At 41.8% G+C, this 15,484-nt stretch overlaps 1 protein-coding gene across 7 annotated transcripts in view; it reads left to right on the top strand.

The window, feature by feature from the left end:
• The first annotated feature begins 1,436 nt into the window (after window positions 1-1,436).
• The window catches only part of TMC5 (transmembrane channel like 5), a 25,607-nt gene continuing 11,559 nt past the window's right edge, over window positions 1,437-15,484 (top strand). For 3 of the 7 annotated variants that reach the window (XR_012582883.1, XR_012582884.1, XM_074552791.1), the window contains exons 1-10: window positions 1,818-2,036; window positions 9,721-9,882; window positions 10,399-10,583; window positions 10,962-11,066; window positions 11,797-11,889; window positions 12,630-12,729; window positions 13,346-13,421; window positions 13,742-13,990; window positions 14,136-14,287; window positions 14,819-14,963. Coding sequence is in view for 5 of the 7 variants with exons in the window: in XM_074552791.1 (XP_074408892.1) it covers window positions 9,809-9,882; window positions 10,399-10,583; window positions 10,962-11,066; window positions 11,797-11,889; window positions 12,630-12,729; window positions 13,346-13,421; window positions 13,742-13,990; window positions 14,136-14,287; window positions 14,819-14,963 (1,179 nt within the window). In the remaining 2 variants the exon portion in view is untranslated. The other 4 variants (XM_014267467.3, XM_074552793.1, XM_074552792.1 and 1 more) reach the window with 4 other exon arrangements.

Below are 15,484 nucleotides of genomic sequence, written 5' to 3'. Positions count from 1 at the left end.
AATAAAGTTTGGAGGAATTGAAACAAGATTGACTTCCCCAGGAATTTTGTGAGAACATTCTTTAATGTTATTTTTTTGCAGTTGAGAAAGCTTTTATGACACTTGGAAATGTTTCAATGAATTTTATGGATCACAGCAATCCCAGGTGGAAAAACAGGAAGACAGACAAGCTGAGGAGGAGAGAATGGATGATTCTACCAGAGCACAACAGTCACATGCAGGGAATGCAGTAAGTTCCACTTGTATATCATTTGTCCAGTGTTCCTTATCCTTAAAGCAGCAGCTCTGTCTGTGCTGAGCATGGAAGGCAGTGCCATGTTCTGTTTCCCAGGATGCTGGAGATAGGTCTGTCACATTTAGTAACACCATCCATTTCCAGGACAATTGTTCTTTTGTGTGGTTCCTCTTCCTAATGCCACAGCTCAAAAATGCTTCTAAGCATTCAGGGAAGTTCTGAGTGATTGCTTTAATTTTGGGGATCTCATGTTTTTGCTGTGGCCTGTGCGTTGTGCAGGGAGCTCTGGGGCAGTACAGGAGATCTGCAGCCAGGTCCTCTGCAGCCATGCCAGGAATGTTGCTTAGGGCAAAACCTAATCTTAAAGCAGCATTAGAAAACTTCACTTAAGTCTATGTAGAATGTGTCTGGTACAGGACAAACATGTTTTACTGAGTTCAGGAGCTGGAAAAGCACTAGTCATTTGGTAAAAGTCAGCAGTTACACCAGCCCAGGTTCTAAACACAGAGCAGATTGATTTATTTATCACCAGTTCCCTGCTGGCATTAATCCGAAGGCTGACAAGGGTATTTTTCATCTGTTTGCATTTTTAGTCTTGCTGAGCAGAGAAGTTACTTAGGAATGGTTGGTAGAAGTTTCAAGATGTGTGGTTTTCTGGGAAGATAAAATATGCCAAAATGGCATAAGAAGCTACATCAACACAGAAGCAGCTGGGGTTCTGTAATCTATACAGTATTAGCAAAAAGGAAAAAGGCAGGCCACAGGTGTGGGACAGCAGAGGCAGCCTTCTCCTCACCCTGTTTCCTGCTTTGTCTGTGCTCCCCCAGTGGTGGCGGTTTGGCCCCTTGTTCAGTTTGAGGATGCTCCTGCTCCAAAGCGTTGACCTTTGTGAGGGGCCCTGGCAGTGCCTGCAGTGTGCTGGGGGGTCCAGCTGCAGTGGAGTGAGGGAAGGTGAGGCAGGCATCCCTGCTGTGGGATAGAAATTCACCTCAGAAGCACCACCCCAACACTTTGTTGGCTACTCTGTGTTGCACCCTGCCTGACGCTCAGCTGGAGCCTTGTCCAGTCTGTAGTTTTTCATACCTCTGCATGAAATGGGTAGAAGAAGGGAAAAGAGAAAGGCAAGAAAAATCAGTATCTCTTGTGTCAGACTAAAAGAGAAGCTCCTTCTGGTGCATACAGAGTACAGGAAGGGCTGGTATTAAACGCCCTGTCCAGGAATTGTGGATTATGCTAGAGAGCATATGCTGGAGTTCACTACAATGAACTAATTTTTCACCCTTAGAAGAGCCTTCCTTTAATTCAAGTAAAAATATGTGAGGAAAGATTGTTCCTTTTCTTTACAAATGATTAATCCAGCGATTAAGGAAATGCATCCTGTGTCTGAAAACTGTTTCTCTCTGTCCTTTTATTGTGGTGGTGGTGCTATCCCAGGCCAAAAGAAAGCATGTTTAAATTCGTGGGAGAAGGAGAGTGAACGTCTTGGAGCTCAAATAGAAACATAGCAACGTGTTGCAAGGTAGGTATCAGCAAAGAACTTCGGGGAGTTGTTTTTGTTGTTTTTCTGTCTGTTGAGCTGTACGAGCAGGACCTAAGCTCCCCTTTCCGCGGGAGCGTTTCCGCGCACAGCCCGCTCGGGGAGAAGGGAAGGGAAGCGAAGCCGGCGGCAACAGCGGGTTCCCCACACGGGGACCGCAGGCGGCCCCGGGCGGCGGGAGGGGCGGGGCGGGGCGGGGCGGCGGCACCTGGAGCGGGAGAGCGGGGCCGGGCAGCGTGTCCCGGCGGGCAGCCCGGGAGCGAGGTAAGAGCAGCGATGGGCAGCCCGGGGCTCTGCGTCCCGGAGAGGCTGGGCACGGCCGGGGGCAGGGTCCGAGCGGGGCCGCGGCACGGGGCAGGGAGGAGCCGCCGCAGCCCCGACAGGTGCTGCCGCTTCCAAAGGGCTGCTGCTCATTCAGAGTGATGGAACCGTAAGGGTCGGGCTGCGGGATGTAGGGGGTGTACTCGGCTTCTGCTCGCTGCAAGGTGAATGTCCGCCCAGGGCTTGGTGTCAGCCCCGCTGCACGAACGGCGCCTCGCAGCTTTATCGGCCCGTTGGTCGCATCCGAGCTTCCTCTGCCTTCAGCTGGAAGCGCGGGTCCCACGGGAGAACCGGCCACGCTTCCTTGAGGTATTTAGCCAGTGTGTCACCCTTCTCTCTGAGGTGTGGCACCAGCCCGGCTGCCGTCACAGCCTCGAGCGTGGCATTTCAGTTTGGTGTAAGTTGCATGTTGGGTGTTCTGCTATCTAGTGAATGGATGTGGCGCTGTACTTTCCAGGTTGTGAGATTTTCGTCTTCCAGGTTGTAAGTTTTTTGTGTTACAACAGGTAACGGGAATTTGTGTTCAATAGGTGGGGAAAATCTCGGGCTCCAGTATTCGTGTTCTTTGTGGTGCTTCACTCTGTTACTCCCTCAAAACACACAGACTTACTCTTTAACCTACAAAGGCTGAAACGTTTCTATGGAGAATACTTAATGTACATCTAAAAGCCAAATCTTTGTGTTCTGGATTTTATTGCTGAGCCGCCGTCATTAGTAATGCTCTGTTAGTAAAGCAAACCTGCAAAAGCAGTGGCACTGCACGGGAGCTGCGCTGACTCCTGCTTCCCTCTCTGCCTGAGTGTCAGCACTGTCCCCCCGGCAGCCCTGTCCCCTCGGCAGCCCGGCCCTGCTCCTGCGGCAGAAGCAGCCGCTCAGTGGCTCCGGAGCCGCGTTCAAGGTGCGACAGTGCAGGTGAGGCCGCGTGTCCGTCCCGGCCCGTGCGGCACAGCCAGCGCAGGGCGAGGGAACAGCAGCTGCCGGTGATAAGGAATGAGCTTGAAACGGCACTTCTGCTGGGCTGATATGTCAATACTCCACCCAAAGCAATTCATCTCTAACTATTTTGAGGCAGTTTTTTTTTACTTTTGGGTTTAGTCTTTTAGTGCTTTTTTGATTGTTGGTTGGTTTTTCCCCCCAAAGTAAGTTTGTCAGAATGACTGTGGTGGTGTTTGAGGGTCTCCAGGATGAGGGAAGAGAGGAGAATCTTGACTCCATGTTTCAGAAGGTTGATTTATTATTTTTTTTTTATATTAAAAGAAAAAAAAGAGAAAGGAGACATCACAAGGCTAGAAAGGAGTGATAATAAAATCTCGTGACAGACTCAGAGAGTGTGACACAGCTGCCTGTCGTTGGCCATTAATTAAAAACAATTCACATGCAACCAATCAAATATGCACCTGTTGGTAAACCCATTTCCAGACCACATTCCACAGCCATCAGATAGTTATTTTTTACATTTCATTTCTGAGGCCTCTCAGCTTCTCAGGAGAAAAATCCTAGGGAAAGGATTTTCATAAAATATGTCAGTGATAAAGGACTTTTACCCTGGAGAGTGATAAAGTGCTGAGGTGGTGTGGAATGGCTGCACGGGCAGGTATAAGAGGAACTGGAACTTTATGGTGGTGTCCTCTTCAGGTATTGGTGAAAAAGTCTCTAATTGCCACTTGTATAGTCCACAGGTTGTGTATGTTCATTGTAGAATACACCCTTAACATGCTACAGTGGATTTTAATAGAGCTGTATTTTGTCTGGAACATTAAAAAGTATTCAGTTTATGTGAAATTATTTGTTAAAAATTTTGAAAACTGCATATAACGATTTTGACAAAACCAGTTCTCTTCCTTTGACTGGTTCTCCCTAGCAATGTTCTAGTTTCCTGGTATTCCCAATATTCTGACAGATATACTTTTTGTTTTCCCTCAGGGTCCTGTTAAATGCTGCTTGTGCAAATAGTAACAGGACAACAATATTCACAACAGGAAGTTAAGCCACAAATTACAAACAGAACAATGTCCTTTTTCAGTCCAAGATCCTTGAGTGTATGCAAACCCCTGTTTATTATCCAAAATGATCATATATGTAGTCTTCATCAGCTTTTCCACTTGAACTTGTGAATGATACTCCTGTAACTGATACTGCTCATTAAAGTACAATTTGCAGGTTGCAAGTGGAGAGGTATCCATTGCAAGTGCAGAATAAACAGAGCTTTCTTTTATGGCTTTTTTTCAGTCAGAACTGTTCTAGTAAGCAGTGTCTTCTAAGAGACCTGCTGTTGTTGGCTGCCTTTCCACTTAAAGCTGAAAATTAATTTTAACTAGGTACTTGTTTCCTTCTTTTTTTTTTTTTTTGTAAGCAGTTATTTCCTTCAAATACAAGTAGCTGTTAATGTTGGTTAATAGACTTAAAAAACTTGTTTTGCAAAGATTTAGTCCTGCTAAATGCAGAGAATGTGACAGACTGCAATTTGGAAATTTAGTCACAAGACTGACTTGCGCTGATATGAAATGATTCTTGCTTCAGTCTTTTTTTCCATATAATGGTCACATTATGAGCTAGGTAATATTTTTCAAGGGTTAAAGAAATAATGCAGAGTTCTGTTTCTTATTCTTTCTAACCCTGCCTCTCTCTGCCAGGTATATTGTTCCTGCTCTTCAGCTCTTTCTAGTTTTAGTAGTTATATATCTCAGTGCTTATGATTTTCCCAATGAATTAAATTTGCCCTTGTGGTCAGATTTAGGAGAATAAAAGCAACAAAGCAGCAAACACAGAGAGTTGCTCTCAAAGGAGCCTTCAGGTAAAGGATTAGATCATTCAAAGTTATTGTCATATATACTTCAGTCCACAGGAACTGGGTCTGGGGAGCCTTTTGGGTGAAGAAGCAGGGATGTGTGCTGTAGACAAGGGAGAGGACTATGAATTTCACAGAATTAATGAAATATCTGAACTTTGCCACTCCCTTTATGCAAAAAACTGTATGTTCCTCCACTTAATAACACTTCACTGAACGCTAAAATTTAACTACGTATTGTTACGATTATCTAGGTGTTTCTGGGGCATGCTTGTAATGCAGGTTTCTAAACTCAGGTGAAGAAGTAGAAACCTGTCTGGGACACTGCATACACAAAGTAGCTGGCAGTCCTTCCCCAAAAACCTTGTCTAAGCAACCACAGGTGATACAAAGGATTTAACTTGCAAAGAAAGTGAACACCATGAAAGTACTGTAGTCTTACTATATTGTAAGGGAATTACAAGAAGAATGTTAAATGGAAGGGATAAGGCAAAAAAGTGAATAGGGGCAGAAAAATGGATAAAGAGTAAATAAGGAGCAGAGCTCATGATGCTGAAGAGCAGCTGGAGGCATACAGACACTTTTCTGCTTCCTTTTGCCTGGCTGCTCTCTGGACCCCACTCTTACAGGAACAGCTGGGGGATGGCAGGGTGGGATCTGCATTCTGATAGGTGCCCTTGCACTACTACAGAAGTAGCAAGGAAATCCATTTGGGCTCCAGACCCAGGAAGCTGTTGGGAGAAACAGCAGCATGGTGCTTGTGAGGGGGATGCTGTCACTCTCTCTTCCCAATTTGCTCATCTCTCCCTATGAAAGACTAAGCAGAAGAGTTTTTAATGCTGCTGCATGTCATCTGTCACTGGGAAGATCTCTTGTAGCAGAGGCACAATTTAGATTGCCTAAGTTGAATTCTAGGTCTAAAAGAGCAGAGTTGCTGTTGGTTCCTATAGTGGACCTTACTGACCTCAATAAAACCACAAAGGGAGGCCTGGAAGAAGTGATGTTTGTTGGTGCTGGTTGGGTACTTTGGCAAGATGCAGTAAAGATAAGGGACTTTGCTTCCGTGTATGATTCACTTGGTTGCATTGCTAATACATCATTTAGAGATGAGGTTTTCCCCAGTGCAGTGTTTGGTTAGTGTCAGTACACAAGCCCTTTAGATTTTCTGAGAGGCTTTCCTGGTCTCTTGCAAAAGTGTTGAAGCTGTTGGAACTGAGACCGTGGAAGAGTGGTGATCAGTGCTGGAGTCCAGCTGCTGATGCAGAATGTAAAACTCCAGCTTTTCTCTCACACTCACTTTTGGCTTCCAGAAATCAGTCTGGTTCTTTATCATCGTGATGTGTGGAACGTGTTGAACAGGACAGGCATTCAGGAATAAAACTTGGGTAACAGTGAAGTCCTGTGTAGTCATACCCTACAAAACTAAACAATCTTTATGGATGTAGAGCACATTCAGCCCTCTGAATCACTTCTTCCATAAGTTCTATTCCTGTCATTCAACATTATTAAGTTATCTATGATGCAGTTCTGGAATTCCCTGTGTTTATTCCATTTTAAGATGTGTGCCAATAGGATTTACTTAATGAAATCTTTTGTTTACTGAGACATTACAGGTAAGGAGCTTGAAGGTCTAAATGGCTTTCCTTAAACTTGATGCCAGAACAAAGTGCTGTTTTGGCAGGACACTCATGTTTGTTTTATTATATTCTACATGAGGATTAGTGTCTATAGCAGAACATTACCTGCACAGGAAGGGATGAAACTGACCTGGAATATTTTGTCAGGGCTGTTGATCTGTGACTTGAAGGCAATTTGTTTTCTGGGAGATGATTCAGAAGTATGAGTGTGCACTGCTTGGAGTTTCCTGGTCTGTATCGTTACAAGGTTGAATGATTTAAGCGGGAAGCACCCGCCCTCCAGAGATCTTCTAACTTATTTACATATCAATGGTCACTAAACCCACTGATCTTAAACGCTGCTGTGCTCCAGAGAAGGTGCACAGATTTGTTTATTTCACCAAGACAAGTTGTTTGCTGAAATCCCAAAATGTAACCCATAGGTGGACACCACTCTGCAGAGGGAAGATTTGTCAAGATCCGCTTTCTGTCTTTCACAAATAACCTCTGTCTTCCAGCTATGTTTTTCCCTTCTTAGTAATTTTTTAAAGGAAGAACTAAGTCTAAATGTCCTATCTTTTCTTGGAACTACGGTTTGCTGCATTCCATCATAGGGTGAAAAGAGGAAAGAGATGGTTTAGTTTGAGCATTACCTGCTTTGGGTTCTTTCCAGTGAACTGTGACTGGTCAGAAATGTATCAACTGTCAGATTTGAATTTGCCTCTGCATACATGGAAAACTTAACTTCAAGTCATTAAAACTTTGTGAGTGAAGAAAAAACTGTATTTTCAGTGCTGGGTTCAGTGTTAGACTGTGAATATCCCTGTGGATTTTCATAGTGATCCTGGCATGCAGTGCATCATAAGACCCAAGAAACCAGAGTGCATAATAACAGAGCCAACAGAGAATCTGTCTTGGGCTTTTTTGAGTTTATGAAGAAGCCTTTATGGATAAGCCTTGAGGTCTCTCAAATGATTAAGAGAAAAATGCCGGATAGATTTTCCAGCCAGGCTGATCTGTTTCTTCTGGTTGGGTGATGTCAGCAAGTTGGTTGATATGGATGGCTGATGCTTTCTGCCAGTTTGCTTCTGGGTAATGCTGAGTCTGCACAACCCATACACTTCCATCAAAATGTCTGTGCTTTCTACAGCTCCAATGAGGACCAGGCAAGTTGGCAAACTCTTTAGATCAGTGCTTTCCAGCTGCCCTGCTGGCAAACTTCCCAGCTTTTTGGATAGCTAAGTCCAAGAGAGTTGGGTTCCTGGGAAACCAGTTGAAAAAAACCAGCAAAATGTAATTTTGCACACTCTTCAAAGGGAATTGTCTCAGAATTTTCTTCCCCTGAGAAAGTAATGTTTCCCTCTTCAGCTTTTCATTGCAGTTTGAAATATAAAGCACATTTACAGGAGGTGTTTAGTTTTCCAAGCAAGTCTTTGCAGAAGACCACGATAATATTTTTCAAGAATTATTTCCATGCTTTTAAATAGAATATAGGGACAGAATGTACTAATTCCTGAGGGGTTTGTACAGAAGTTCAGATATATTCTGAGCTAGTTCTCAAGAGATCACCAAGAGCTAAGTGCTTCCTGTCAAAGGAAATCTACCTCTTCAGGAGATTTAAGCTTCTCATGACTTTTAAGTAAGAGTCTTGGATTTCTTTCATGTAAGAGCCTTGGATTCATGGGGCATTTATTAAGTTTTTTTGGACATGAGGAAAGAAGGCTTTGCTAACTATACTTGTGCTTTCATGACAGCCTCACTCTGTAGGTGTGAAATTGCTGCCTGAAGAAACACAAGTGGCACTTAGGAGAGATTGTTTCTGGTTTCTTTCTGGCACTTAGGAGGGATTGTTTCTGGTTTCTTTCTGGCAGCAATCACACCCTGTTTGCATCAGCAGGGTGATGCACTCTGTGTTCCCATTGCCTGGTGTGCTTTTACTGGATGTGCTGAGTACCTGGGCCTCCGAGCACCTTACTCATGCTGTAATCAAAGTGTAGTCAGTGTTCTGATTCAAATGTTGGACTTTGAATTCAATCAATCCCTCGTGTTTATAAGCATAATTCTGCAAGTCAGGGTGCAAAACCTGGGCAGTGTTTTACAACTACGTCACACTGCAGGATTTTAGACTGTTCCAAGCTCTTAAGGCATGTAAATGACACAAGAGTCATTTAAGAGCTTCTTTTGGCAGAGTAAGATTTTGAAAAGCCCTCAGAAACTAGACACCTTATAATTATCCATTTTGAAGCTACTTTTCATATAATACTTCCTTTGCTACATCACAAATAAAATCCACTGCAAATGAAAAAGTTTGTTGAGACTCTACTGTTAAATAAGATTCAGCTCTGCTTTTCTAGGAATGGAGCTGAAATAAAAATAGGTTCTGATGGGTTTTACCAGCTTTGCCCTTTATTGTTTATTTTTCCCTTCCCTGCTGTGGAATAGCTTGCCAACTTAGGAAACTTACATGGTGCCTTTAAGAAGAAATGCTAAATATAGTTTCCTTTTTTATTTTGAGTATGATTTTTGATTAATTGCAAGAACTGCCCGCTTAATTTGGATTCTCTTCTTCTAATGTAACATTCCCTTTTTACTGGCTCATGAGGACTCCCATTCAACAAATTCTAAGTCTGGCTTGTTTAAGATTAAAATGGAGCAGTCTATGAAAAATCTTAAACTGGGCCTATTTAAAGGATTGAGGCATTAAACCATTAGAAGACCCCTCATTAGGAATGAGTCTCTAGATGTTGTCAGCTCTGTACAAAACCACAGTCCCTCAGATCCCTTATTCACAACTAAAACTTAGAAATGCACTGCTAGCAAGGAACAGAGCAGGCTTCACTTCCTCTTTCATTTTGGAAATGGAGTTAAATTTTTGGAGAAAATTTGTGTATTTGGCTTTTGCTGTTTAAGGAGGGGAGAGAGAACTTTTTTTTTTTTTCTCAATATTTTGACCTGCTTCTAAATCCTGGCCTCATTAGTGTTGGGAAAACTTCTGTGGCACTGCAGTTCTGTAGGTTTGGAGAGACCTAACTATAGAGAAATATGAGTTCCTATTTGACCTGCAATTTCTGGTGAACCCCAGTTTCCCAGTGGTGAGGTGATGAAGTCACAACCACTGCTGATTTATACTGGTTCATGTTATTTTTTAGTAGAGTCTTCTAAATTGCTAAAATGGAGTTCCTTCCTTTTAATTTTTATGCACCTGCATCTGTTTTGTAATCAGGTCTGTAATCAGTCATCCTTTTAACATATTAATGAAGCAGTAGAAAGAAAAATAAAGAACATTTCATCCTTCAAACCAAGGACTTGCCATGTCTTATCATTACAATGAAGCCTTTGAAAATCCAGACTACCACTTCTCAGAGACATTGGAAATTGATAGAAGGTGAGTTTATTTAATTTCGCTCTGTGACTGTGCCATAAGAAATATTCATTTATATGCAGAAGATCTTCTCTGGAGTTTTAATTTGTGGATTTATTTGAATCCCTCCTTTATGCTTTCATTCTCAGACAAGTTTTTAAAACTGTTACCAGGAAGGCAGCATTCGAAGGAAATGATGTGTTTACTTTTTACATGTTGGATGAATTTTAGTTAAATTTATTTATGGCATAATGTTGTACATATTATTTAGCTCCAGTAATTTTCACAATGGGATGTAACCTTGGATATCTTTGTTTTCCAAGCCAGTATTCCTGTTTAGTTAGAGTCTAAGCTAACTCCAGGTGGAGAAAATTTTAGCTTCTTAATTCATTTGATGACCAAATCAGAATTATGTTGTTGAAGTTCTGAATACAAAATATCTCTCAGTATCATAGCTTGTTTTATAACATACTCAAATTCAGGATACCTATTGAGGGTTTTTATGACAGTCAGGATTTTCTTTTTTCTTTGCTTACCCAGGGGGAGCTCTCAGAGGAACCCATTCTCTCACCAAACTCCTCATGATTCATCTCAGTCTGATTACTATGGAGAGCACAGAGGCAGGGAGCAGAACTACCCTGTGGCCATCCCAATGTCTTCCCTGGGCCCTGGCTCTGACTACAGCCACGATTTACCCAGCACAAGCCCATATGGAAATTTCACAGGTATGTAATTTCTCATGTGACCAGCTTAGAGAATGCCTGGAGCAAATAACACTTGGCTCTGTCCCGAGGGAGTCCTGCAGCTCTGCAAAGCTCTACTCTGTAAATATTTTTAGCTTTTTGGTTTTTTTAAACAGTTCATGTGTTTTATTAGCAATTCCATGGATTGTTGTACTAACAGATTGATAAATATTGTTTTGTATGGACTGAGTAAGGTGTTGAGTACTAGGATGTACATTGGGGTGGAGTATGGGAGTTTTGTTGAGGGACTAGGTTGCTGTGCTGGCACTAGATCTGTATTTTGTCATAGGCTTGGCATTCTGTGTCTGTAAATAACCCAGAGCAGTTTGCAGCTTTGTGTAACTCTGATTTCCTTTAAAGAAAATCTTTCCTTTGAGCCTGAGCCAGAACTGACTTACACCCCACATTCTACCTCCCATATGCTGGATTATCCCTACACTCATGGAATTTCCAGTGGATCAGAGGGTAAGGATTGTGGTGCATCACAATATTGCATGTCAGTCTTGCCCTCCATAAAATAATACTAATAAATATTTTAAAGCCTTCTTGTTCAGGTATGAATACCTTCACATAATAAAAGGGGTCAAAAGTGGGGTCCTTCCACATCAGAGAGCTGAGCTCCACACTGGGATGTGACACTGGGACTGGCCATTATCTCACTGGGAAGGCCAGGCAAGGAAAACTGGGGCTAAACTCATCTGTGTCATGGGTGGGAGGCAGATGCTTTTCAGGAGTGTAGTCTCCCGTTTGAATAAGTGGATGAGAAGGTGCAGAGAGCAGCTGCATTTTGGCCCCAGGGAAATGGGAGTTTGGCACGTAGAACTTACTCAGCATGAAGGAGTGTGATTCCAAAATGAGCCCCCTGAAGGACGGGGAAGGATTTTTAAAGAAAGAGCTTGTCTTCTAGGAAGTAAGTCTTGAATAGTGAAGGTGTGCATTTGTGAATGGGTTAGATGGAGTTCTCCATGACAGCTGAAGACTCGGCTCAGTTCCTCTTTTCCAGCATTTATCTGAAAAATTACTTGTGCTTGTCAAAGACAACCAGGAGAGTGAGTGGGGGACTGTGTTTGCATGAAGTTAGTGAGATTAATGGATACACTTTTAGCTTGTTCTTGTCAAAGTGAAATTTGAATTTCTTAAGTGAAATTGTCAGGAGTTTCTGGGCTTCCTAAGGAACGTGTGTCACTCAATTCAGACAGCTTCATTCGGAGACGCAACCGAAGGCCCCCCGATGAGATCTTCGTGACTTCTTCCAGCATGCCTGAAGCAGATCCAGTGAGCAGGGAAGGTAGGGGTTTAGATAAGGGGATCTGATTTGACACTGTCCTGTACAAGGATAGTGTGGTTGATGCTGCTCTGTTTCTCACCAGAACTGTGTTCAGCCCTTCTGTGGTCATGGGGACAGCTTAGATTTGTGTTATGGTACTGATTAATCTTTTATGCTCTTCTAACACACTCAAATCTCATGATAAATGAAACTAAGTGCAGTGTGAAGCTGTTAAATTGTAGAAAGAAATGCTAAGCTCTTTATTAGAATTTGTTTGACCAGCCAATAGATTGCTTTCAACCACTGTGTCTGGAATTAGTATCAAATTCCAACTATGCAGAAGCAGCCTGACTGTCAGGTCAGAGAGGTGTGTCTGTGGAATAGGTAGTGATAAGTAGGAGCACTGACATAAACTAAAATTACAGAATAAATAAAGCAAAAGTTTAATTTTCAAGTCAATATGTAGCAGGATAGAAGTGTAACTATCAAACGTGATCAAGTGGACCAGAATCTTGGAGTTTTGTCAGTATTTAATTTTCCTTTATATGGCAGCTCTTTCTATGAACATTATTGGACTACTTGCATCTGACTTAGAGTTCTGAGGGAGCTGAAGATATTCTGGGCAAAATAATTAAATCTCAGCTTACACACCTTGGTAGCAGTGTAAATGAGGGATGTTGTTATATCAATTTCAGGTTGTGTATAAAATTTACTGTATTCTTATCCCCCAATTTTTTTTTTTTTGTGTGGGTTTGATGCAGAGGAAGATTTAGTTGGAAGTCTTGCAAGTATGTCCAGCAATGAAATGATTAAAGCAATCCAGAAGATGCCAAAGACCATGAGAAAAAAGAGAGAGATCAGGTAAAAATAAAAGTTTGTGTTTAGTTTTAAAAATATTTACTTCTAGGAAATGTTTGTAAATGTTTGGAAATGTTTAAAAACATTTACCTCTAGCTATCAACTATGGGAGTTCGCCATGTGCTGAGTTTTGGTTTGCCGCTTTATGTCAAAGTACTTTTTAATGCATTCTTAAAGAGTTAATGTCTTGCAAGAGAAAATAATTTAATGATGGAGATAAGAAGAATCTCTCACAGTAATATAAAATAGAATATCATGGTCCTGAGATTTGGTTATAAATGATGACCTGAGATTTATTTTCAAAGGATACTTGGATGTTGGTAATTGGAAATGGAGAAGAGACCCTATGATCTCAACCATCCTTTTGTCTCCTTACAAAATATATGTAAATTCTGCTGCCAGTGTGAGTTAGTGGAGGGGGTAGAACATGCTGTCATAGCAAGGACAGGAGCCAAGGTATCAGCTGATATAAAATGAACCAGTAAGAGCATCTCCATGTTGTACTAATTCTGTTTGTGTGCACAGAGCTGAAACTGTATTTGCAGCATCTTCTTTGGCTTCTTGATTCAATTACAACTCATACTATGATGCTTGTCACCCCTGCCCTGCTCTTCCACAGAAACAAAGTTCTGAAAGAAAGAACCAAAAAATCCCGGCATCGTGGTGCTCAGTGGACACAGGGAGCACCGGGAGTGGTAAGTGCCAGAAACTTCTGTCAGTCACAGCAGAGCAAACCACTCTAGCTGCAATGTTAGCACTGCCTCCAGAGGAATCTGGTGTCTTGCTTCATGTTACCTACCAAAGATCCAGTTAATTGCTGCAGTGTTCATTAACAATGCCTTGCACTGCAGGAGCACTTAGGAGCACCTGTTCACCATCTTACGGTGCATGGAGCGGGGCAAATCCATTCTGAACATCAAAATGAAACTGCAACATTTAAATGTGAAGCTTTATTATGTGAAGTCGAGTCCTGTTTGCTTGCTGAGATTGATGTCTCTCCTCTTTTTCCCTGCAGTCATTTCGGCGATTTGGAAATGCCCTTTCAGAATTTTTTCAACAACTGCGGCCATGGCACAAGAGTCTGAAGATCATTGGTGCTGAGTTTGGAACAAGTGTTCTTTCTTATTTTGTTTTCTTGAAGTGGCTGCTAAATTTTAACATCTTCTCATTCCTCATAAACTTTGGTTTCATCACAATTCCTCAGTTTCTGGCAGCAGAACCAAATAACCTTTCATTCACGGGCCTGGAGCTGCTCACTGGAGCTGTAAGTATTTAAATTTAATCATACCTCTGATTTCATGATAAGGAATAGGACAGCTCCCACCTCCAGTAATTTGTCTTCAGATGATGATGCTTCCTACCATGGAGGTGAGAGCAAATATTCTGAATGATGGCCCTTGTCTTTTCAGGGTTATTTTCAACAAACAGTTCTCTACTATGGCTTTTACACCAATGCTACAATCAGTAAAGTGGAGAATGGTCCATCTTACAACATGCAGCTGGCCTATATTTTCACTGTTGGAATATATTTTGTCATCTGTTTTCTTATCTTGCTGTTCAGGTAAACTGACTGTGAATTCCTGTTTCTCTTATATTAAGGGGGAAATACCCACACAATAAAAAACCCCATCCTCCACCCAGTTCGAGGTAATAATTACTTGAATATGTTTCTGTAAGTCCTTATTTACAGGTGTAGAGTTTAAGTAGAAATTTCTGCTCAAAAGATAGTCTCCAGGAATCAAACCTTTATTACAGAAATTAAAAATAACTGCAAAATAGTGAAGGACATACAGAGAATCCCGCTTCAAACTGGGAATATTGTGATCCCCTTTTGTAAGCTGTTGCTCCTAATATTGTTTCTAATTGATGTGGCCTTACAGAGGTAAAGATTATCAGCAACAATCTTGAGATGGAAATGCTAGAGTTTCTTTCATTAAAGTTTATTTCCACATTGTTGTATGTGACATGCTCTGACATAGGTCAAATAAACTTGCAATGGGATGGAAAAGCTGTCAAATCTCCCTCCTTGCCCTGTGTACAGACTTGATGAATTTCCCTGTTACACATCTGACCAATTTAATTTTCATTGCAGCATGGCAAGATTCTTCTCCAGTAACTTTAGGTTAACAAAGGCATTCTCTGTGAATGCCAGCAAGCTGCTCTGTACTTGGGACTTCAACATAACTAATGAAGAAGCTGTGAAGCTGCAACAGAAGAATCTCCTCACACAGATAAAGGTACAAACCACAGGAGGTACACAACTAATGTGTGCAAGTCATTCTGTTGGAGACTTAGTTGTGCATACAAATTTGTGTGTGCACATACAAGTCTCTGGCAGAGTAACACAAGTATGCTAGTCCTGTGCATAAGAGATTCAAATCTTCCTGACTTCCTGAGTTTCATCTGGTCTGAGCTCCTGGCATTGACTTAGCTGCTTGTTTTCCTTTTTTCATTGAGCTACATATAAATATTTGTGTGCTTCTGTTCTATTGAACAAGTCTCTGTGACTATTAAATATTTGCCTTACAGAGTATTTATTCAGGTTTTTCTCCTTCCTGCTATTTAACTATTTTACAAACAAAAGGCAGGCTGGAAATATTTTCTGTGAAACTTGACTTCTAGGATAGGAACACAAAATTGCCCAGTAAATGTTCCTAGGATATTACTCTGCCCATCTTCTAGAGCAATAATCTTTCATTCAGTTTCTCCGGTAGTGCCCTGAAACAAGTTATGCCTTGTGCTGTTGACTAAAAAATTC

The sequence above is a fragment of the Zonotrichia albicollis genome, chromosome 16 (assembly GCF_047830755.1).
Source record: "Zonotrichia albicollis isolate bZonAlb1 chromosome 16, bZonAlb1.hap1, whole genome shotgun sequence".
Taxonomy (NCBI): Eukaryota; Metazoa; Chordata; class Aves; order Passeriformes; family Passerellidae; genus Zonotrichia; species Zonotrichia albicollis.
The sequence above is the reverse complement of the archived record's forward strand: the minus strand, read 5'-3'. Positions and strand labels throughout refer to the sequence as shown.